The sequence below is a fragment of the Somniosus microcephalus genome, chromosome 16, assembly GCF_052327205.1.
Source record: "Somniosus microcephalus isolate GS21.2 chromosome 16, FLI_Smic_1.0, whole genome shotgun sequence".
NCBI lineage: Eukaryota > Metazoa > Chordata > Chondrichthyes > Squaliformes > Somniosidae > Somniosus > Somniosus microcephalus.
In genome coordinates this window covers 106,564,155-106,588,897 of record NC_141002.1, presented here as the reverse complement: position 1 = coordinate 106,588,897, position 24,743 = coordinate 106,564,155, and the positions used below count along the sequence as shown (strand labels likewise).

At 47.1% G+C, this 24,743-nt stretch overlaps 1 protein-coding gene across 17 annotated transcripts in view; it reads right to left on the bottom strand.

Annotated features, from left to right (window-relative positions):
- The window catches only part of ppfibp1b (PPFIA binding protein 1b), a 208,810-nt gene that overhangs the window by 5,651 nt on the left and 178,416 nt on the right, over positions 1-24,743 (bottom strand). For all 17 annotated transcript variants that reach the window (XM_086009670.1, XM_086009676.1, XM_086009674.1 and 14 more), the window contains 6 exons: positions 23,303-23,453; positions 19,633-19,744; positions 18,615-18,703; positions 10,544-10,666; positions 9,641-9,766; positions 506-694 (listed from right to left, as the gene is read on the bottom strand). In XM_086009670.1, coding sequence (XP_085865796.1) covers positions 506-694; positions 9,641-9,766; positions 10,544-10,666; positions 18,615-18,703; positions 19,633-19,744; positions 23,303-23,453 — 790 coding nt within the window. The remainder of the gene's footprint in view (positions 1-505; positions 695-9,640; positions 9,767-10,543; positions 10,667-18,614; positions 18,704-19,632; positions 19,745-23,302; positions 23,454-24,743) is intronic.

The window sequence follows — 24,743 nt, the reverse complement described above, 5'->3', positions numbered from 1 at the left end:
TAAAGAACAAAAGATTAACTATTCAACTCCAGGCATTGTTTTGTTAAATGAATACTAAGCATGCAATCTTTACTTCTTTCTTCTTCCTTCCTCTCATCATTTTTTCCTTCCTCTCATCATTTTTCCCAATTTAGGACATTGGATACATTTTAGAAAGAGTTTGGGAAGTTGGCAAACAATTTATTTGTTCTACCTACATTTTTATTAGTTCTGGGCACCTCATTACAGGAAGGATATTAGGCCCATGGAAAAGGCACAGCACAGATTCACCAGAATGAGATGTTACACTTATCAAAGTTCTAATAATCTGGCAGTGGCAGAATATTTCTGTGTCTGCAATGCAAGGGATCAGGCTTCGACATGCTTGCTGAATGTACCCAGTTGAGCTTTTGAAATGTTGGTTTTAACAGTTTGCGAGAGACATCGAGAATGTCAATGCGATAACAGAGAGTAAGGAGAGTTACAAACAGTGGAGCCCACTTTGCGCTGAATTGTTTTTACCCACCTTTACTTTGGCAGTAGCTGTAAGAAGGGCATAGTCTGGAGATTCCAGAGTCTCTCGCTTCTGCTGTTGTGCATCAGGACCAACCAGCAAATTAAAGTGAGTTGCTAAGTGACGTCTAAGTAGTGTCTTGTTGGGAGGGATGTTCAGCAGCATTGCTAGTGTTTCCACATTAAAACGAGGTTCCAGTACCTGAAGATGGAAGACAAGCTATTATTAGATTATAATGTACTACAGGAAACTTTTTTTTATCCGGCACGGACGGGACCGACGTGGTGCCGGTTCATTAAAAATTCCGGCTAACCAAAAGCTATAGTAAAAGATACGGAGCTGAGAGCTCCGTATAAAGCAACAAACCCTGTTGCTTAGCAACAGGTTCAGAACAATGGCCACAAGTTGCAAGCGTCTCTGTAGCTTAGCAACAGCTGCAGCCACACCCTTGCACAGCAACAGATGGAGGAAGGCAAGTAATAAAAGTTACCTGAACCTACTCCTGAATTTTGCCGGTTAACCGAGATTTCCAGTTATTTAGGTGCCGGTAAATCGAAAGTTTCCTGTACCTATCAGCAACGACCCATCCTTTACCAAGACTGCTTATTTCCAATTTCACAACATTGTGCACCTCTGCCCCTACACCACAGCCTGCCCACAGCTAAAGCCCTGAAGTTATATGTACCGGATCCCATCGAAGTTCCAGACACTTGAGTGCACAGCTCGAGGCACTCAAACCATGAAAAGACCCGCTGTTGTATTTAGGTTTCTACTGCAGAAATCATATTTTGCACCAAGTTCTGCCACCAATGTGGATGTGCCCAGTAGAAACAGCAAAGGTTCACCAGGCTGATTCCTGGGATGGCAGGACTGTCGTATGAGGAGAGATCGGGTCGACTAGGCCTGTATTCACTAGAGTTTAGAAGAATGAGAGGGGATCTCATTGAAACGTATAAAATTCTGACAGGGCTAGACAGACTGGATGCAGGGGGGATGTTTCCTCTGGCTGGGGGGTCTAGAACGAGGGGTCACAGTCTCAGGATACGGGGTAGGACATTTAGGACTGAGATGAGGAGAAAAGTAAATTAGCAAAAAATATAAAGACAGATAGTAAGAGTTTTTATAGTTATATAAAAAGAAAAAGGGTGGCTAAAGTAAATGTTGGTCCCTTAGAGGATGAGACTGGGAAATTAATGGTGGGAAATATGGAGATGGCAAAAACACTGAATGAATATTTTATATCAGTCTTTACAGTAGGAGACACTAAGAATATCCCAACACTGGACAAACAGGGGGCTAAAGGGGGGGGGAGGAGCTAAACACGATCAAAATCACTAAGGAAGTGGCACTCGGTAAAATAATGGGACTCAAGGCGGATAAATCACCTGGGCCTGATGGCTTACATCCTAGGGTCTTGAGGGAAGTGGCGGTAGGGATTGTGGATGCATTGGTAATAATTTTCCAAAACTCCCTGGACTCGGCAAAGGTCCCGGCAGACTGGAAAACTGCTAATGTAACACCCTTTTTTTTTTTTTTTTAAAAAAGGGCAGTAGACAGAAGGCTGGAAACTATGGACTGGTTAGCCTAACATCTGTGGTAGGTAAAATTTTGGAGTCCATTATTAAGGAGACAGTAACAGGACATTTGGATAATCATAATTTAATAGGACAAAGTCAGCATGGTTTTATGAAGGGGAAGTCATGTTTGACAAATTTGCTGGAGTTCTTTGAGGAAGTAACATATAGGGTGGATAAAGGGGAACCAGTGGACGTAGTGTATTTAGACTTCCAAAAGACATTTGACAAGGTGCCACACAAAAGATTATTGCTTAAGATAAAAAATCACGGGATTGGGGGTAATATTCTGGCATGGATAGAGGATTGGCTATCTAACAGAAGGCAGAGAGTTGGGATAAATGGTTCATTCTCAGACTGGCAATCAGTAACTAGTGGTGTTCCGCAGGGGTCAGTGCTGGGTCCCCAACTCTTTACAATCTATATTAACGATTTGGAGGAGGGGACCGAGTGTAACATATCAAAGTTTGCAGATGATACTAAGATGGGAGGGAAAGTAGTGAGTGAGGAGGACATAAAAAACCTGCAATGGGACATAGACAGGCTAAGTAAGTGGGCAGAGATTTGGCAGATGGAATACAATACTGGAAAGTGTGAGGTTATGCACTTTGGCAGGAAAAATCGTAGAGCAAGTTATTAATGGCAAGAAACTGGAAAGTACTGAAGTACAAAGGGATCTGGGGGTCCTGGTGCACAAAACTCAAAAGGTTAGTATGCAGGTGCAGCAAGTGATTAAGAAGGCCAATGGAATGTTGGCTTTCATTGCTAGGGGGATAGAATATCAAAATAGGGAGGTATTGCTTCAGTTGTACAAGGTATTGGTGAGACCGCACCTGGAATACTGCGTACAGTTTTGGTGCCCATACTTAAGAAAGGACATACTTGCTCTCGAGTCAGTACAAAGAAGGTTCACTCGGTTAATCCCAGGGATGAGGGGATGGACATATGAGGAGAGGTTGAGTAGATTGGGACTCTACTCATTGGAGTTCAGAAGAATGAGAGGCGATCTTATTGAAACATATAAGATTGTGAAGGGGTTGGATCGGGTGGATGCGGGGAGGATGTTCCCGATGATGGGTGAAACTAGAACTAGGGGGCATAGTCTTAGAATAAGGGGCTGCTCTTTCAAAACTGAGATGAGGAGGAACTACTTCACTCAGAGGGTGGTAGGTCCATGGAATATGCTGCCCCAAAAAGCTGTAGAAGCTACATCATTACATAAATTTAAAACAGAAATAGACAGTTTCCTAGAAGTAAAGGGAATTAAGGGTTACGGGGAGCGGGCAGGAATTTGGACATGAGTCTAGGTTCGGATCGGTCATGGCCCTGTGGGTAGCGGAGCGGGCCCAGGGGCCGTGTAGCCTGATCCTGCTCGATTCAGGAGCTGGTTCTGTGATAGTGGATTGGCGGTTAGGATCAGATCAGCCATGATCTTATTGAATGGCGGAGCAGGCTCGAGGGGCCGATTGGCCTACTCCTGCTCCTATTTCTTATGTTATGCTCTAAATTTCTTCACCCAGAGGGTGGTGAAGCTGTGGAATTCTCTACCACAGAAGGCTGTGGAGGCCAAGTCACTGAATATATTTAAGAAGGAGATAGATAGATTTCTAGACACAAAAGGCATCCAGGGGTATGGGGAGAGAGCGGGAATATGATGTTGAGATAGAGGATCAGCCATGATCATATTGAATGGCGGAGCAGGCTCGAAGGACCAAATGGCCGACTCCTGCTCCGATTTTTCTATGTTTCTAAACAAATAGCTACTGTCTTTGTTCATACCAAAAATGGTTGGGAACCAAGGGTCCAATGAGGGTGAGGAACTTAACGTAATTAATATAAGTAGAGAAAAAGTACCAGAGAAACTAATGGGACTAAAAGCCAACAAATCCCCTGGACCTGACGGCCTACATCCTAGGGTTCTATAAGAGGTAGCTGAAGAGATAATGGATGCATTGGTTTTGATCTGCCAAAATTCCCTAGATTCTAGAATGGTCCCAGCGGATTGGAAGGTCGCGAATCAAACACCGCTATTCAAGAAAGGAGGGAACAGAAAAAACAGGGAACTACAGGTCAGTTAGTCTGACAACAGTTGTCAGGAAAATGCTGGAATCCATTGTTAAGTCACTTAGAAAATCATAACATGATTAGGCAGAGTCAACATGTTTTTATGAAAGGGAAATCGTGTTTGACAAATTTATTAGCATTTTTTGAGGATGTAACGAGCAGGGTAGATAAAAGGGTAGATAAAGGGGAACCAGTAGATGTAGTATATTTGGATTTCCAAAAGGCATTCGATAAGGTGCCACATAAAAGGTTATTACGCAAGATTAGGGCTCATAGGGTTGGTTAAATATAGGATGGATAGAGGATTGGTTAACGGACAGAAAACAGAGAGTAGGGATAAACAGATCTTTTTCAGGTGGTCAGGCTGTAACTAGCGGCGTGCCGCAAGGATCAGTGTTGGGGCCTCAGTTATTTACAATCTATATTAATGACCTAGATGAAGGGACTCAGTGTAATGTATCCAAGTTTGCTGAGATACAAAGCTAGGTGGGGAGAACACAAAGAGTCTGCAACAGGATATCGATAGACTGAGTGAGTGGGCAGTAAGGAGGCAGATGGAGTATAATGTGGGGAAAGGTGAGGTTATTCACTTTGGTAGGAAGAATAGAAAAACAGAATATTTTTTAAATGGTGAGAAACTTTCAAATGTTGGTGTTCAGGGAGATTTGGGTGTCCTTGTGCACGAAACACAGAAAGCTAGCATGCAGAGACAGCAAGCAATAAGGAAGGCAAATGGCATGTTGGCCTTTATTGCAAGGGGACTGAAGTACAAGAGTAAGGAAGTCTTGTTACAATTGTACAGGGCCTTGGTGAGACCACACCTGGAGTACTGGGCACAGTTTTGGTCTCCTCATCTAAGGAAGGATATACTTGCCTTGGAGGCGGTGCAACGAAGGTTCACTAGATTGGTTCGTGGGATGAGAAGGCTGCCCTATGAGGAGAGATTGTGTAGAATGGGCCGATACTCTCTGGAGTTTAGAAGAATGAGAGGTGATCTCATTGAAACATACAAGATTCTGAGGGGGATTGACAGGGCAGATGCTGAGAGGTTAAGAACATAAAAAATAGGAGCAGGAGTCGGCCATTCGGCCCCTCAAGCCTGCTCCTCCATTCAATGAGATCATGGCCGATCTTCTGCCTCAACTCCATTCACCGGCCCCATCGCCATATCCCTTGATGCCCTTACTAGTCAGAAATCTATCGACTTCTGTTTTGAATATACCCAATGACTGAGCCTCCACAGCCCTCTGGGGTGGAGAATTCCAAAGATTCACCACCCTCTGTGTGAAGAAATTTCTTCTCATCTCAGTCCATAATTTTGTATGCTTCAATGAGATCCCCTCTCATTCTTCTGAATTCAAGAGAATACGGCCTAGTTTACTCAATCTCTTCTCATACGACAGTCCCGCCATCCCAGGAATCAGTCTCGTGAACCTTCGTTGCACTCCCTCTATGGCAAGTATATCCTTCCTTAGGTAAGGAGACCAAAATTGTACACAGTACTCCAGGTGTGGTCTCACCAAGGCCCTATATATTTGGAGTAAGACTTCTTTACTCCTGTACTCAAACCCTCTTGTAATGAAGGCCAGCATAACATTTGCCTTCCTAATGGCTTGCTGCACCTGCACATTCACTTTCATTGACTCATGTACAAGGACACCCAGGTCCCCAATCTTTCACCATTTAGGAAATACTCTGCCTTTGTTTTTTCTATCTAAGTGGATAACAACACATTTATCCACATTATAATCCAGAATAAGCTTGCAGGGAACATAAAAACTGACGGTAAAAGCTTTTATAGATATGTGAAGAGAAAAAGATTGGTGAAGTCAAGCGTAGGTCCCTTGCAGTCAGAATCAGGGGAATTTATAATGGGGAACAAAGAAATGGAAGACCAATTAAATACATACTTTGGTTCTGTCTTCACAAAGGAGGACACAAATAACCTCCCAGAGATGTCGGGGAACATAGGGTCTAATGAGAGGGAGGAACTGAATGAAATCAGTATTTGTAGGGAAATGGTGTTAGGGAAATTGATGGGATTGAAGACCGATAAATCCCCAGGGCCTGATAATCTACATCGTAGGGTACTTAAGGAAGTGGCCCTAGAAATAGTAGGTGCATTGCTGGTCATCTTCCAAAATTCGATAGACTCTGGAACAGTACCCATGGATTGGAGGGTAGCTAATGTTACACCACTATTCAAAAAAGGTGGTAGAGAGAAAACGGGGAATTACAGACCAGTAAGCCTGACATCGGTAGTGGGGAGAATGCTAGAGTCCATTATAAAAGATGTAATAGCAGAGCACTTGGAAAACAGTGACCGGATCGGACAAAGTCAACATGGATTTACAAAGGGTAAATCGTGCTTGACTAATCTACTGGAATTTTTTGAGGATGTAACTGGTAAAATAGGTAAGGGAGAACTAGTGGATGTGGTGTATTTGGACTTTCAAAAGGCATTCGATAAGGTCCCGCATAAGAGATTAGCGTGTAAAGTTAAGGCACATGGGATTGGGGGCAAGGTATTAACTTGGATAGAGAACTGGTTGGCAGACAGAAAGCAAAGAGTTGGAATAAACGGGTCTTTTCCCGAGTGGCAGGCAGTGACTAGCGGGGTACCGCAGGGATCGGTCCTTGGACCCCAGCTATTCACAATATATATTAATGATCTAGACGAGGGAACTAGATGTAATATCTCCAAGTTTGCAGATGACACAAAGCTAGGTGGGAGTGTGTGCTGTGAGGAGGATGCAGAGAAACTCCAATATGATTTGGACAGGTTGGGTGATTGGGCAGAAGCTTGGCAGATGCAATATAACGTGGATAAATGCGAGGTTATCCACTTTGGTGTCAAAAACAAGGCGGCAGATTATTATCTGAATGGCAATAGATTGGGAGAAGGGAAAGTGCAACGAGACCTAGGTGTCCTTGTGCACCAGTCGCTGAAGGTAAGCATGCAGGTGCTGCAGGTGGTTAAGAAGGCAAATGGTATGTTGGCCTGCGTAGCGAGAGGGTTCGAGTACAGGAGCAAGGATGTCTTGCTGCAGTTGTACAGGGCCTTGGTGAGACCACATCTTGAGTATTGTGTGCAGTTTTGGTCGCCTTATCTGAAGAAGGATGTTCTTGCCATGGAGGGAGTGCAGCAAAGATTCACCAGGCTGATACCTGGGATGGCAGGAATGACGTATGAGGAGAGCTTGGGTCGATTGGGCTTATACTTGCTGGAGTTTAGAAGAATGAGAGGGGATCTCATTGAAACTTATAAAATTCTAACAGGACTAGACAGACTAGATGTGGGAAGGATGTTCCCGATGGTTGGGGAGTCCAGAACCAGGGGTCACAGTCTAAGGATAAGGGGTAAGCCATTTAGGACAGGGATGAGGAGGAATTTCTTCACCCAGAGAGTGGTGAACCTGTGGAATTCTCTACCACAGAAGGCCGTAGAGGCCAATTCATTAAATATATTCAAGAAGGAGTTGGATATATTTCTTAAGGCTAAAGGGATCAAGGGATATGGAGAGAAGGCAGGAACAGGGTACTGAGTTTGGATGATCAGCCATGATCTGATTGAATGGCAGAGCAGGCTCGAGGGGCCGAATGGCCTACTCCTGCTCCTATCTTCTACATTTCTTCTATGTTTCTATCTGCTATGTTCTCGCCCACTCACTGAGCCTGTCGAGATCCCCTTGAAGCCTCTTCACATCCTCTTCGCAACTGACACTGCCACCTAGCTTTGTGTCATCAGCAAATTTGGAAATGTTATATTTAGTCCCCTCATCTAAATCATTGATATAGAGTGTGAATCGCTGGGGCCCAAGCACTGATCCTTGCGGTACCCCACTAGTCACAGCCTGCCATCCTGAAAAAGACCCGTTTATCCCTACTCTTTGTTTTCTGTCTTTTAACCAATTCTCAATCCATGCTAGTATATTACCCCCAATTCCGTGTGTCCTAATTTTGTTCACCAACCTCTTGTGTGGGACCTTATCGAAGGTCTTCTGAAAGTCCAAATACACATCTACCGGTTCCCCTTTGTCTACTCCACTGGTTACATCCTCAAAGAACTCCAATAGGTTTGTCAAACAGGACTTCCCTTTCATAAATCCATGTTGACTGCCCAATCTTATTAGTTTCTAAGTGCCCAGTTATTGCATCCTTTATAATAGATTCCAGCATTTTCCCAACTACTGATGCGAGGCGAACAGGTCTGTAGTTCCCCATTTCTCTCTCCCTTTCTTAAATAGCGGGGTTACATTTGCTATTCTCCAATCTGCAGGAACTGTTCCAGAATCTATAGAATTTTGGAAGATGACAACCAATGCGTCCACTTATCCCAATGGCCACCTCTTTCAAAACCCTAGGGTGTAGGACATCTGGTCCTTGATATTTATCAACTTTTAGTCTCATTAATTTTGCTGGTACTGTTTTTTTTTTACTACTAATAATTTTTTTAAGTTCCTCATTCTCACCACACCCTTGGTTTTCTTGTATTTCTGAGAGGTTTTTTGTGTCTTTCTCCGTGAAGACAGAAACAAAAGTATTTATTTAATTTCTCTGCCATTTCCTCATTCCCCATTATAAATTCTCCCGTCTCAGACTGTAAAGGACCTACATTTACCTTTGCCATTCTTCTCCTTTTCATATACCTATAGAAGCTTTTACAATCCGTTTTTATATTTTGCGCTAGTTTGTGCTCATATTCCATTTTCCCTTTCTTTATCAATTTCTTGGTCCCCCTTTGCTGATTTCTAAAAAGATCCCAATCCTCAGGCTGACCGCCTTTTCTGGCAACTTTATAAGCTTCCTCCTTTGACTTAATACTAGCTTTAATTTATGTTTCCCCTGGCTGGAGTGTCTAGAACTAGGGGGCATAGTCTCAGAATAAGGGGAAGGCCATTTAAGACCGAGATGAGGAGGAATTTCTTCACTCAGAGGGTTGTGAATCTTTGGAATTCTCTGCCCCAGAGGGCTGTGGATGCTGAGTCTTTGAGTATATTCAAGGCTGAGATCGATAGATTTTTGGACTCTAGGGGAATCAAGGGATATGGAGATCGGGCGGGAAAGTGGAGTTGAGGTTGATGATCAGCCATGATCTTATTGAATGGCGGAGCAGGCTCGAGGGGCCGTATGGCTTATTCCTGCTCTTATTTCTTATGTCTTACTACAGCCTGCACTGGCAGCAGCAGTTACCAGTACATTGACAGCATCAGCAGTATTTTGCTTTTTTTTAAAATATATAGATTTTTTTTTTTGCATTCCACCTCCTCTGGTAACAGCAAAGTGTCAGGCGCAGCCATTCCAAATGGGAGCTTAGGTAACACAGGCAGTGAGAGACTGCCTCAGCATCCAACTTGTACTCCACTTTATCACTCGTTCCATTCAGGCTCTGTTAATAGACAGACTAATGCAGTGATGCCAGTTACGCACTGTGCATCTTAGTACCAAGAGGAGATTAACTGTAGCTACTAAATAACTTTGTATAAACATCTGCCCATTTTCCTCTCACCATTAATCCACCGTGCACGCCACTGCCTCGCAGATTGGGTGCATATTCCGCCAGGTCTGCTGATCGGAGCCATTCCATCACTCGGTGATTCGTCCATTGGGAAACTTCAGCTGGGGTGATGTTATTCTAGATCATCAAAAATTGTACACGATTGAAACAGTTTCCTCACAATTTCCAGACATTACACAGACTGAAATCCTGTACAGCAGTCTGCGTCTCCCTACGTTGTAACAGCAAACCTGCTTCAACAGTACTTTGGGACGTCCGGAGGTTGTGAAAGGTGTTACATAAATGCTAATTCTTTCTTTCTAGATATACGCATCAACTGAGGTGCTCATAATCTCCTTCCAGTTTTCAGGAGTTAACAGCAACAAATTAGGTTAATACAATCTCAAAAATTATGCTAAAATAAAGATTAATTCAATTTAGAGAACAATGATGTTTGTTGCGGTCATGCCCTGGGCACTCATTTTAACTCAGAGGCTGAGTGACATTAGCAGCACAAGGCTGGGGTGCTGAGCACTACAGCTGACGTGAAGCCTGTTAGAAGAGAAAATGAACAATGGCACCACATGCACAAGGAGGAAAAAAGTTGTTTAAGGGAATACATCCATCCCTCGATTTTCCCCTTCACTTCCCTGAGCAACCTGCTCCCAAGGTTCTTGCCAATTCCACTCGACCAGTGGCAAGGAGGTGCATGAGAATATCCCATGGATACCTCCTTCCGATTCTCACCAGCTATGCCATGGTCAGGGGTGCCTAGCCTTCACTCAACACCTCTCCGCTGCAGGGGAGGAGGATTCAAACCAGAGTCTCATTGCTCCTAGGTCAAGCATGTTCATGCTCCAAAATGCAGTCACACCAATCGTCCCAATATTCACCCATAGCAAACTTTACTCGTACCTCATCAGATGGCCTTCTACGAAGACAATTAGCTTCAAAATTATTTATTCTGAGAACTTGAATTGCCCGCTTGATGCTGAGGTGATGGAGAACACTTCCAACTTTCAGTGACAACAGATCATCCTATAAAAGTAGATAACCAGAAAAACAGCAATTTGAATAAATGAAGGCAGAAACCGCACCAGACCCTCATGCTGCAACAGTGAAAATGTGCGGGATGTAAATGCTAACTACATCACCGATATATAAATGCAAGTTGTTGATGATACAAAAACAATGCTTTCGGCGTTACAGGCTGACTCAACAGCATCTGTCGTAAAGCATTCCTACTAACTTTAGGGGATTGCCCTTGCCCTGAAGTTGCAGGCTCCTGCTACTTTAACCACTGTTCATACCTGTCGGATTGCTGTTTCTTTCCTTTATCTTCTCTTCTATAAAATATCAGCGCGGCTCATTTGGCTGCCCTGTTGCTTCAGTGTCAGAAGGTCATGGGCTCAAGTCCCACTCCAGAAACTGAGCACATAATCCAGGCTGACACTTCAGTGCAGTACTGAGGGAGCGCCGCACTGTCGGAGGGGCAGGACTGAGGGAGCGCCGCACTGTCGGAGGGGCAGGACTGAGGGAGCGCCGCACTGTCGGAGGGGCAGGACTGAGGGAGCGCCGCACTGTCGGAGGGGCAGGACTGAGGGAGCGCCGCACTGTCGGAGGGGCAGGACTGAGGGAGCGCCGCACTGTCGGAGGGGCAGGACTGAGGGAGCGCCGCACTGTCGGAGGGGCAGGACTGAGGGAGCGCCGCACTGTCGGAGGGGCAGTACTGAGGGAGCGCCGCACTGTCGGAGGGGCAGTACTGAGGGAGCGCCGCACTGTCGGAGGGGCAGTACTGAGGGAGCGCCGCACTGTCGGAGGGGCAGTACTGAGGGAGCGCCGCACTGTCGGAGGGGCAGTACTGAGGGAGCGCCGCACTGTCGGAGGGGCAGTACTGAGGGAGCGCCGCACTGTCGGAGGGGCAGTACTGAGGGAGCGCCGCACTGTCGGAGGGGCAGTACTGAGGGAGCGCCGCACTGTCGGAGGGGCAGTACTGAGGGAGCGCCGCACTGTCGGAGGGGCAGTACTGAGGGAGCGCCGCACTGTCGGAGGGGCAGTACTGAGGGAGCGCCGCACTGTCGGAGGGGCAGTACTGAGGGAGCGCCGCACTGTCGGAGGGGCAGTACTGAGGGAGCGCCGCACTGTCGGAGGGGCAGTACTGAGGGAGCGCCGCACTGTCGGAGGGGCAGTACTGAGGGAGCGCCGCACTGTCGGAGGGGCAGTACTGAGGGAGCGCCGCACTGTCGGAGGGGCAGTACTGAGGGAGCGCCGCACTGTCGGAGGGGCAGTACTGAGGGAGCGCCGCACTGTCGGAGGGGCAGTACTGAGGGAGCGCCGCACTGTCGGAGGGGCAGTACTGAGGGAGCGCCGCACTGTCGGAGGGGCAGTACTGAGGGAGCGCCGCACTGTCGGAGGGGCAGTACTGAGGGAGCGCCGCACTGTCGGAGGGGCAGTACTGAGGGAGCGCCGCACTGTCGGAGGGGCAGTACTGAGGGAGCGCCGCACTGTCGGAGGGGCAGTACTGAGGGAGCGCCGCACTGTCGGAGGGGCAGTACTGAGGGAGCGCCGCACTGTCGGAGGGGCAGTACTGAGGGAGCGCCGCACTGTCGGAGGGGCAGTACTGAGGGAGCGCCGCACTGTCGGAGGGGCAGTACTGAGGGAGCGCCGCACTGTCGGAGGGGCAGTACTGAGGGAGCGCCGCACTGTCGGAGGGGCAGTACTGAGGGAGCGCCGCACTGTCGGAGGGGCAGTACTGAGGGAGCGCCGCACTGTCGGAGGGGCAGTACTGAGGGAGCGCCGCACTGTCGGAGGAGCAGTACTGAGGGAGCGCTGCACTGTCGGAGGAGCAGTACTGAGGGAGTGCCGCACTGTCGGAGGGGCAGTACTGAGGGAGTGCTCATTGTCGGAGGGACAGTACTGAGGGAGTGCTCATTGTTGGAGGCAGGTCTTTCCATTAAAGCAAAGCCCTGTTTGGCTGCAGGTGACTGTAAAAGATCCCATGACACTATTCAAAGACGGGCACAGAGTTACTCCTGGTGTCCTGCAATATTCCTCCCACAACCCCCACCAATAACAGTATGGTGATGTGCTGCATTAATCTGTGTAACAGTGACTGCTATGAAGTAATGCAGTAGCTGAAGTGCTTTGGGATGTCCTGAGGATGGAATAAGGTGTTTTTTAAATGCAAGTTCCTTCTTGCTTTCATTCACTTTAAATGTTTCAGTAAGTTATTTAAAAAACTTATTTAAACAAAGGAGAAGCAAATTCTACGGCAATAGTGAAAGCAAACAGATATAAAAGTAATTGGGCCACAAGAAAAGTAGCAGCGACTTGCTAAAATATAGCTTTTAAACAAAAACAGCAGGATTAGAAATATTTACTGTTAGTTCAACGGATACTTAACTCTTCTGTGAAACACTCCAAATATCTATTAAGATGGACCCACAGTAAGGCACGAACTAGCTAGGAGCAGAATATCCATAACATTTCTCTTGGCAAGGTTTCAAGGGATAGTGTTTACAGTGAATGACAACAGCAGTAACAGTAGGACTTGGACTCAGCAGCAGGCTGTTCCAGGCCGAAGCCAGACGGGATTGCAAAGGGGCAGTTTTTTTAATGGCTGAAAGCCAGACAAGTGCACGCAGTACAGCAAACAACATCCTTACTTTCTCAAATTAGCACAACTGGACAACAGGGCACAAATCACATGAATACATGCACTGCATAGAATCTAAGATTTAAATCCAGTTTTCTTCATTGCCTAAAATTCACTTTATTTGAAAACTTAAAATTACTTGCAATATGCAACTTCAAATTCGTGTTAAACATGGTTTGCTTGAAAACTTCTTGTACCTTTGCTTCTTAAACATGCAAAGTTTAACCACGATATTTTAGAATGGAATTTTCTAAGACAGTAGTTGTTTAAAGAATACAGTTTCGATTTTACCATTTGCCTTTCCCCTTTCTCACCCCTGTGGTAAACCACTGTCATACCTGTCTGTGTCTGTATGTGTATTCCACTAGGTACAGGTCTGGACATGCCTCGGCTGACTCCTCCCACTATTCCAGGTATATAAGTGACTACCTCCCAGTCCCTTAGTATTCTGGACGGGTCGACCACTCGAGACAAGACCTTCATTCTTTAGTTAATAAAAGCCTGATTGTTACTCGCTCAACTTCAGTCTTTTGAGTAATTGATGGCGCATCAATTTTATTAACTAAATTTTTTTCTAATGGAGAAGATCCTCACACCAGCATGCCTGGACCTGGACAGTCGGGAAGCGGACGCTTCCACCAAGTTTGCTCACTGGCTCACGTGCTTCGAGACATTCCTGACTGCCTCCACTGCGGTCGAAACGGATGCGGACAAACTGTCTGTCCTGATCTCCAAGGTGAACCACCAAGTGTACTCAGTCATCCGGGACGCGACCTCGTACACAGCCGCCCTCCAGCTCCTCAAGACCCAGTACACGCGCCCTGTGAACGAAGTATACGCTAGGCACCTTCTGGGGAGTCGCAAGCAACAACCTGGGGAATCGACTGAGGAATACCTCCAAGCACTGTCCGTGCTTGGCCGGGCCTGTGGGTGTAAGGCGGTAACGCCCACTAAGTACACGGAGGAACTGATCCGGGATGCCTTCGTAGCGGGCCACAGGTCCAACTACACCAGACAGCGACTGCTGGAGCAGAGTGACCTCACCCTCGACAAAGCCTCCGACATCGCACTAACGCTGGACGCAGCCTTCCGGGGCATGGATGCCTACTCCTCTGCACCGTGGACGCCGCGGGGAACGACAACCTGGGACACGGTAGGACAGCCCCATAGCACCGTGCCACCCCAGCCACAGCCCAACAACGGCCCAACTACCGCAGCAGTGTCCCAAAGCCAGACAGCAGTATCCCAAGGCCAGAAATGCTACTTCTGTGGCCAGGCCAAACACCCCAGAGCGCGCTGCCCGGCGAAGAATGCAACCTGCTCGGGCTGCGGGAAAAAGGGACACTACGCCAGCGTCTGCAAGGCCAAAGCCACCCCGAACGCCAGCAGCGCCGCGTGTGGGCCGTGCGAGCCGCCATCTTGGGCCTCCCCAGCCATGTGCGAACCACCGCAGCAGCAGCCATCTTGGACGACTCCAGCCACATGGGAATCATGGGCGCCGCCATCTTGGACACCAGCCGGGACGCAGCAGACCGCACCGCAGCAGCAGCCATCTTGGACGACTCCAGCCACATGGGAATCATGGGCGCCGCCATCTTGGACACCAGCCGGGACGCAGCAGACCGCCAACCCCCCCCCATCTGATACTCGCAGCGACACACCGACCCCTACGCTGGCCTCTGTGACGCTGGACCAAACGAGACCGCACCAGCTAGCTCGGTCCAAAATGGACGTTAAGGTAAACGGCCATGCAATAAACTGCCTTTTTGACTCCGGGAGCACAGAGAGCTTCATCCACCCCGACACGGTGCGGCGTTGCTCTCTCCCAGTCCTGCCTGCGCACCAGCGGATTTCTATGGCCTCCGAGTCCCAGTCAGCGGACATTGGCGGCTACTGCGTGGTGACACTAGTAGTAGACGGGACTGTGTTCAATAATTTTAAACTCCTGGTCCTGCCCGACCTCTGCGCTGCCGTTCTACTGGGGTTGGATTTCCAGTGCCACCTCAAAAGCGTTACGATGGCGTACGGTGGCCCCCTCCCCCCACTCACAGTCCGCAGCCAGCAGCCTCCAAATTGCCCGCCGCGCACTAGATGCAACCTCTCCACACTCAGAGTCCCACCCCCCCCACTGTTTGCTAACCTCACCCCCGACTGTAAGCCCATCGCCACAAAGAGCAGGCGATACAGTGCCGGGGACAGGGTTTTCATCAAAACCGAAGTGGAACGGCTCCTGAAGGAGGGGATTATTGAGGGCAGCTCCAGCCCCTGGCGAGCCCAGGTTGTGGTCGTTAAGACCGGCGAGAAACAACGCCTGGTCATCGACTACAGCCAAACAATAAACCGCTACACCCTGCTGGACGCCTACCCACTCCCCCGCATAGCTGACATGGTCAACCAGATCGCGCAGTACCGCGTCTTTTCGACCATTGACCTGAAATCAGCGTACCACCAGCTCCCCATCAGCCCTGAAGACCGCCAGTATACTGCTTTTGAGGCAAACGGCCGCCTCTATCACTTCCTTAGGGTTCCCTTCGGCGTTACCAACGGGGTCTCCGTCTTCCAAAGGGAGATGGACCGGATGGTCGATCAAAACGAGCTGCAGGCCACTTTCCCTTACCTAGATAATGTGACCATCTGCGGCCATGACTTGCAGGACCATGACGCAAACCTCGAGAAATTCCTCCGCACCGCCCAACTCCTGAACCTGACATATAACAAGGAGAAGTGCATATTCCGCACAGACCGCCTCGCCATCCTTGGCTGTGTTGTAGAACACGGGGTCATCGGTCCCGACCCGGACCGGATGCGTCCCCTTATGGAACTCCCACTGCCCCACTGCCTAAAAGCTCTGAAGAGGTGCCTAGGGTTTTTTTCCTACTACGCTCAGTGGGTCCCCTACTATGCAGACAAAGCTCGTCCGCTGATCAAGTCCACCTCTTTTCCCGTGACGGCAGAGGCCCGCTTAGCCTTCCACCGTATCAAGGAAGACATTGCCAAAGCCACCATGCACGCAGTGGACGAATCCATCCCCTTCCAGGTGGAAAGCGATGCGTCCGACTTCGCTCTGGCCGCCACCCTTAATCAGGCGGGGAGACCTGTGGCATTCTTCTCACGAACCCTCCAGGGCCCGGAGACCAGACACTCCGCGGTCGAGAAGGAGGCCCAGGCTATCGTGGAGGCTGTGCGTCATTGGAGGCACTACCTGGCCGGAAAACGATTTACCCTGCTCACTGACCAGCGTTCAGTTGCTTTTATGTTCAACAACAAGCAGAGGGGCAAAATCAAAAATGACAAGATCTTGAGGTGGAGAATCGAACTTTCCACCTACAATTACGAGATCTTGTACCGGCCTGGGAAGCTCAATGAACCCCCAGATGCCCTATCGCGTGGCACCTGCGCCAGCGCGCAGATCGATAGGCTGAGGGCCCTCCACAATGACCTCTGCCACCCGGGGGTCACCAGGTTCTTCCACTTCATCAAGGCCCGCAACCTGCCTTACTCCATTGAGGAGGTCAGGACCATGACCAAGAACTGCCAAGTCTGCGCTGAGTGCAAACCGCACTTTTATAGACCAGACAGAGCCCACCTGATAAAAGCCACTCGCCCTTTCGAACGCCTGAGCGTCGATTTTAAAGGGCCTCTCCCCTCCTCCGACCGCAATGTGTACTTCCTCAACATCATTGACGAGTACTCCCGGTTCCCGTTCGCTATCCCCTGCCCGGACATGACCAGTGCCACGGTCATTAAATGTCTGAACAGCCTCTTCACCCTGTTCGGTTTCCCCAGCTATATCCATAGCGACCGGGGCTCATCGTTTATGAGCGACGAACTCCGCCAGTACCTGCTCGCTAGGGGTATAGCCACAAGCAGGACCACCAGTTACAACCCCCGGGGGAACGGACAGGTGGAAAGAGAGAATGCAACTGTTTGGAAGGCTGCCCTACTAGCCTTAAAGTCTAGGGGCCTTCCGACCTCCCGCTGGCAGGAGGTGCTCCCCGATGCGCTCCACTCGATTCGGTCACTTCTCTGCACTGCCACCAATGCCACCCCTCACGAGAAAATGTTTGTCTTCCCAAGGAAGTCCACATCGGGGACATCGTTACCGCCATGGCTGACGTCCCCAGGGCCGGTACTACTGAGAAGACACGTGAGGGCCAATAAAACGGACCCCCTGGTCGAGAGGGTCGACCTCCTCCACGCCAACCCCCAGTACGCTTACATTGCGTACCCGGACGGGCGGGAGGACACAGTCTCCATACGAGACCTCGCACCCTCGGGGACCGCTGTAACCCACTACCCATTACCACCCCCCCCCACGACCCGATATCCAACCCCAGCAGCCGGCTCGCCTTGGACCGTCACCCATGAGGACTACACTCCAGGGCCCCAGCCTACACGGGACGCGACGCCGGAAGCTCCACCACCCCTGCCGTCGCCACGTCGATCACAGCGGCAGACAAGACCTCCGGAGAGACTCCAATACACGAACTTTTAAATACACTTCACCCCGCCGGACTCATTTTTAAACAAGGGGTGAATGTGGTAAACCACTGTCATACCTGTCTGTGTCTGTATGTGTATTCCACTAGGTACAGGTCTGGACATGCCTCGGCTGACTCCTCCCACTATTCCAGGTATATAAGTGACTACCTCCCAGTCCCTTAGTATTCTGGACGGGTCGACCACTCGAGACAAGACCTTCATTCTTTAGTTAATAAAAGCCTGATTGTTACTCGCTCAACTTCAGTCTTTTGAGTAATTGATGGCGCATCAACCCCCCCCTCCCGCGCCGTGCGAGTTGTTTGAATATAACTGGACCATCTTTGCTGGCAATGATTCAACACCTGGGGGCAGCTGGAAAAAGTTCAACGCTTCATCTGGTGTTCTAACATTTTTATCGATGTCTCAAACATTTATTCTGGAGACAATACATTTAATGAGAAATACCAGCCTGGGAAAGTGGCAGCCTGTCTCTGACCTGCTGCACTATGTAGGGACCACGCAGTCTCAGAGACCAATTTCATCCTTGGGTCTAACCTCATTATAACCTTTGTTTTCAAGATATACTTATTTGCCCTCCCAAGGGTCCTGTCACTGGTTCTCGCCGGAGGACTTTTTCATCTTGAAGTGATTTGAAAGAGCGGTTCTGGTTAAAGACAGTTAGTCAAAGTAAACTTAAAACTAGGTGAATCATATTATCCTTGTTAAATCCACTGGGAGAACATGGACATGCAGTTACAAATCTAATTCTGATGTATATTAAAATCAATTAACTCACAATTAAAAATAAAAGTACAAGCACTCGCATTTAAAACATCAGAATTTACTTACCACAGTCATATAGTGGAGCATCCGCCCATCAACTCTTCCTTCATCAAACTGAGTCTTGTACTGGGGTAATCCAATATCATCCAGCCATCCTAAAGGGGATACATTTTTACACTTACTGCTTCGATGCTAAAGAAACTGCATTGCAAAATGTTTGCACGTTCAAAACAATGTGCAATACTTCATTCCGAAATTGCCAGCTAAGGTTATACGTGGGGTTTCAGCAGACAAGAGCACCTGGGCTTCAACAAGAGCCCTTAAAACTCAAAATTTTAATTAATTCAGATTTCAAAATGTGCAGTAAATTAACTGTGTGTAGTTTGATGCAAGGGCTTCAAAACTTCAGCATCCTTTTCAAATAAATACAACTAGTGGTCTCTGCTCCGAGCCACAGAGGGATGGACCGTCTGTGGGAGTACTTTATTAATCAGGGAACAATAAACATCACCAGTCACATTACAGGGTGCTGAGTACAAGGATGTGGAAGTGAGCTGGAGAGCAATTGTGCTAGCGTTTGAATTCCGATTTACATTTTCTCAAAATATACTATTAGAGGACTATTCTAAAGGTTTCCTTGTAATATTTCCCAAGTTTTATCAAATAAACTAAACTGGTCAGCCCCGAGTGAATCATTGCAGGTATGTTCAAACACCGAGAAAACAGATTCACGTTACTCAGCACATCATATATAAAAGACATTTTTTGAAACGAAACAGCACAATCTTTAGGGGGATTTCTCCCTTCCAAAAACTTTTTCCTTTATCCAACAGCCTCCTCCTCCACAATATTCTCTGATTAATTTTCTGGGTTTCAGAAATGCTTTCAAAGAGATTCAGTTAAGTCTTCCCTTCCCTTCCATGTTATGCCCATTACTGACCACTCCACCCAAGCTAGCCCAGAACCAACAGAACATGTCCCAACTGCAATAAATACACTTAAGTCACAGTCTCAGTCCTTGAACTAACTGCAACTGTTGGTCTACAGGTCTTTGCAAAGCGGTGAGAAACATCATTCTACTCACTTGTGACCCAATTGTAATCCAGCTTTCCTTTGTTATCTTCCTCTTCAGAACCGAATGCTTGCAGAGCTAGCTGCAACTTCTTTTTGTGTAGAGGATGCTTGATCCCAAGTTCCTATACAAACAGATTGGTCAAAGAATGAGCTGATCCTTCAGGAACTTAATCATCAATTGCTATTCATTTAGTGCAATAGGCACTGAATTAGAACATCTGAACATAAGAAATAGGAGCAGGAATAGGCCACTTGGCCCCTCGAGCCTGCTCCGCCATTCAATAAGATCATGGCTGATCTTGGGCTCAAAGCCACTTCCCAGCCCGCTCCCCATAACCCTTCACTCCCTTATCTTGCAAAAATTTGTCTATCTCCACTTTAAATGTATTTAATGATCCAGCCTCCACAGCTCTCTGGGGCAGAGAATTCCACAGATTTACGACCCTCAGAGAAGAAATTCCTCCTCCTCTCAGTTCTAAAAGGGCGACCCTTTATTCTGAAACTGTGCTCCCGAGTTCTAGAATTCCCCATGAGGGGAAACATCCTCTCTGCATCTACCTTTGTCAGGCCCCCTCAGTATCATATGTTTTGATAAGATCACCTCTCAGTCTTCTAAATTCCAATGAGTATAGGCCCAGCCTGCTCAACCTTTCCTCATAAGTCAAACCCCTCATTTCTGGAATTAACCGAGTGAATCGTCTCTGAACTGCCTCCAATGCAAGTATATCCTTCCTTAAATAAGGAGACCAAAACTGCACGCAGTACTCAAGGTGTGGTCTCACCAATACCTTGTACAGTTGTAGCAAGACTTCCCTGTTTTTATACTCCAACCCCCTTAAAATAAAGGCCAATATTCCATTTGCCTTTGATTACTTGCTGTACCTGCATGCTAACTTTTTGTGTTTCATGCACAAGGACCCCCAGGTCCCCCTGAACTGTAGCATTTTGTAATCTCTCTTCATTTAAGTAATAGATTGCTTTTTTATTTTTCCTGCCAAAGTGGATAACCTCGCACTTTCCCACATTATATTCCATCTGCCAAATGTTTTCCCACTCACTTAGCCTGTCTATATCCCTTTGCAGATTCTTTGAGTCCTCTGCACAACTTACTTTCCCACCCATCTTTGTATCATCCGCAAACTTGGCTACATTACACGCGGTCCCTTCATCCAAGTCATTAATGTAGATTGTAAATAGTTGGGGCCCCAGCACCGATCCTTGTGGCACCCCACTAGTTACCGTTTGCCAACCAGAAAATGACCCATTTACAGGAAACTTTCAATTTACCGGCACCTAAATAACTGGAAATCTCGGTTAACCGGCAAAATTCAGGAGTAGGTTCAGGTAACTTTTATTACTTGCCTTCCTCCATCTGTTGCTGTGCAAGGGTGTGGCTGCAGCTGTTGCTAAGCTACAGAGACGCTTGCAACTTGTGGCCATTGTTCTGAACCTGCAGGGCTTGTTGCTTTATACGGAGCTCTCAGCTCTCTTATCTTTTACTATAGCTTTCGGTTATCCGGAATTTTTGATGAACCGGCACCACGTCAGTCCCGTCCATGCCGGATAAAAAAAAGTTTCCTGTATCCCAATTCTCTGCTTTCTGTTAGTTAGCCAATTCTCTATCCATGTTAATATATTACCCCCAACTCCGTGAGCTCTTATCTTATGCAGTAACCTTTTATGTGGCACCTTATCGAATGCCTTCTGGAAATCCAAATACACCACATCTACTGGCTCACCCTTGTCCACCCTGCTTGTTACATCCTCAAAGAACTCCAGCAAATTTGTTAAACATGATTTCCCTTTCCTAAATCCATGCTGACTCTGTTTGACTGCAGTATGTTTTTCTAAATGCCCTGCTACTGCTTCCTTAATGAAGGACTCCAGCATTTTCCCAACTACAGATGTTAGGCTAACTAGTCTATAGTTTCCTGCTTTCTGTCTCCCTTCTTTCTTAAAATAGGGGTGTTACATTAGCGGTTTTCCAATCCGCTGGGACTTCTCCAGAGTCCAGGGAATTTTGGTATATTGCAACCAATGCATCCACTATGAACACCTTTCATAACAATGTACACTAGTTTTTGGTAAACACCTTACTGTGCTAGGTATGCCAACGTTATGTTGCTGAAATAGACCTAATGGCCCGAAATTTGGGGTCAGCAGTGAAGCAAAGGCGTTTGCCGCTGGTCCCAAAGTACGCTTCGCACAAGGATCTCGCGATCCCCGTGTCGAGAACTTTGGGTTTTCCAACATTCAATTCAAATCAACAAAGTAAAAAGTGAGGATCCCCTAGTGCGAACTGCCATGACATCAACACGCGGTCTGAGCAGTCGATCAAAACGCAGAATTCTCAGACAGCGAACCAGGAAGTGAGTAAGCTCTTAAAATTCTAACTTTTTAAAAATGTTAGAGAGCGCAAAATTAAGACTGGGGCTCTCACATGGGGAAAAGGCAAATCTGAAATAAAAATGGACAAATGTTAAAAAAATACATTTAAAAAAGTTTCTTAAAAATTTAATTTTTATTAAAATGGACAAATTTCACACTGCACAAAGTTAAAATGAGTTTTCCAGGCCCTTAAAATTTGTTTAGCAGTAATAATGCTGTCAAAACCTCAGTTACACCCAATCCCTTTGGGTCTTACTTTTAGTGGGGAATTTAACAACGTACCGACTGCGGAAGAGCTGAAGTTTGTGTCAGGTTCCCTGATTTGGGTGATTACACAGATTGCTGGCTCTGTGTGGGGGGAAGAGAGGCGGGCACAGCACAGCCAGTGTCGGAGCTGTCAATGACAGACCGCAACTTCAGGATTTCCGCATGCGCCAAATCCCGAAGTTGCGACGGTCAGTTTCAAAGGTGGAATAACAGCGAACGCTGCCAGTTCTTCATCATTCGGACCGCAAATTTTGGGTGATTATGTTAAAAAATGAATAAAGGGTTAAGTGGAGAGGAAGAACAAAGAGTTGAACTTTCCAGACACCGGTTGCATGCTCCTTGTTGTGGACTGAAAGTGAAAAGCAATTAAGAATTAGCCAGTGTGGACAGCTTGCTGACAGCTGACTCGGCCTCAGTATTGGCATCAGCTGCCAGAATGGTAACACAATCCGACCTGTGCATGTTCAGTCAACTGTCAGGAGATAGACATGTAGCCCTGCCAGTTATGTTCTCCACTCCCCGAGAGATGGAGCATCTCATTGAACATCAGAGACAAGAAATTACGATGCCAATCAGGCTTAGTAAATACAAATAACAAGCTCTACTGACAGGACTAATGAGCCAGCCTGTTTACATTTTATATAAAAGGTGTTCATATTAGTTGTTAAAAATGAATTGAGTCATCATAGTGTTAAAATGAATTTCAAATACACTTGGCTGTTTAGAACGCCACACTCATCCAAAAGCAAAGTGTCCCACTCCCTTTGCCCCACCATTGGTGGCTGTGCCTTCAGCTGTCTAGACCCCGCCTTCAGCTGTCTAGACCCCATGTGCTGGCATTCCCTCCCTAAACCTCGCCACCTTTAAGACTTCTTTCAAACCGCCCGCTGACTTAAGTCAGCCGTCCCACTATCTCCTTCTTTGGCTTGGTGTCAGTATTTGCCTGATTACACTCCTGTGAAGCACCTTGGGACAGTTTCCTACTTTAAAGGCGCTATATAAATGAAAGTTGTAATTTGGCTCACCCGCTCCAGGTCCTGCTGAGATGCGTGCAGCAAAGTCTGCCCCGAAGTGATCCAGGATTTGGAACCCCCCACATATATACCCAGTCCTTGGTCGTGCAGCCAGTTACACACCTGCTCCCTACTCCATTTTGCAAATGGAGCGTCCAGATCCCTGCAGAGAAATTGTTTTCATGCTTCAGATTAGTGATCAGATACATTTAGAATGCAAAATTCTGCTTAAATTACCATATCACTTAATCTTACAGACACCAGATTTCGGCAAGTTCACAGATGAAATAAAGAAAACCCTTGTTGCTTCTATCCCACCTTAACTCATGGTTTCCCCTTTTTTATACTTGGAGATATACATAGAAGGTATGACACAGAAACAGGCCATTATTTATCTTTGAGTTCCAATGATATTGACTCGGTACCACGTCCCTGTCTACATTACCCCTCTCTACAGCACGGATCCCCTCCTTCACCAATCTTGCCACCCTGACTCCTCTTTTCTACCCTGACTAAATACATTATTTCCTAATATATTCATTTTCCATTCTTGTCCAATTTGCAGCAGTGTTTCTGTTGGTGTTATTAAGTAAAATAATTGCTTCCAGCTCTGCAGTTATTTCCTACACTCTGCATAGGAGGAACATGAATTCTCTTCAACAGTCAGGCATTCAAATGTTAACCATTTGAATATAGGAACAGGAGTAGAAATTTCAGTCCCTTGGGCCTGTTCCGCCATTCAATTAGATCACGGCTGATCTGTATCTCAACTCCACTTACCTGCTGTTGGCCCATATCCCTTGCTTCCTTTACACAACAAAAATCTATCAATCCTAATCTTGAAAATTTCAATAGACCCAGCAAAGTTTTTCCAGTCTATACATGTCCCTTACCCGAGCATCTGGGAGGCAGCAAAAAATCCAGGACTGTTGGTCTAGACTGCAAAATAGCCTATCAGCCTCTCGAACAATTATATCCCCCCTCACTACTGCATTTCTGGCTGTGTTGCTAATCGCCGCCATGAAAGAGGAGAAAAAAAGGACACAGTGATTTGCAATGGGAGGGAGTGAGCAGGCCAAGGTTGGGACGGCGAGGGAGCAGGGAGGTGCAGTGACTGGCAAAAGGTTCGCTGGTGGGCGTAGAGGTGTGTCAGAGCCCGCTGAACAGTTGCGGTGTAGAGGTTATTAGGAACATATAAACTATTGGAAATATCTAATACACGGAAGTCAGTAGAAGAGAGTTGGAAGAGAAGAGGTCAACTGCAGGCAATGAAGGCCAGGGCTAGAAGGTAGAGCATGGAGATGGGTCATGATAATCCCTCGACATGCCTTGTGATTACCATGTACCATTGAGACTTCTTTTAATGGACATAAATGAACAATAAATGAAGATTCTCAATAATTTTCATGCATCTCATAAAAGATTAATCTCAATACGAAATTGCTATGCAACT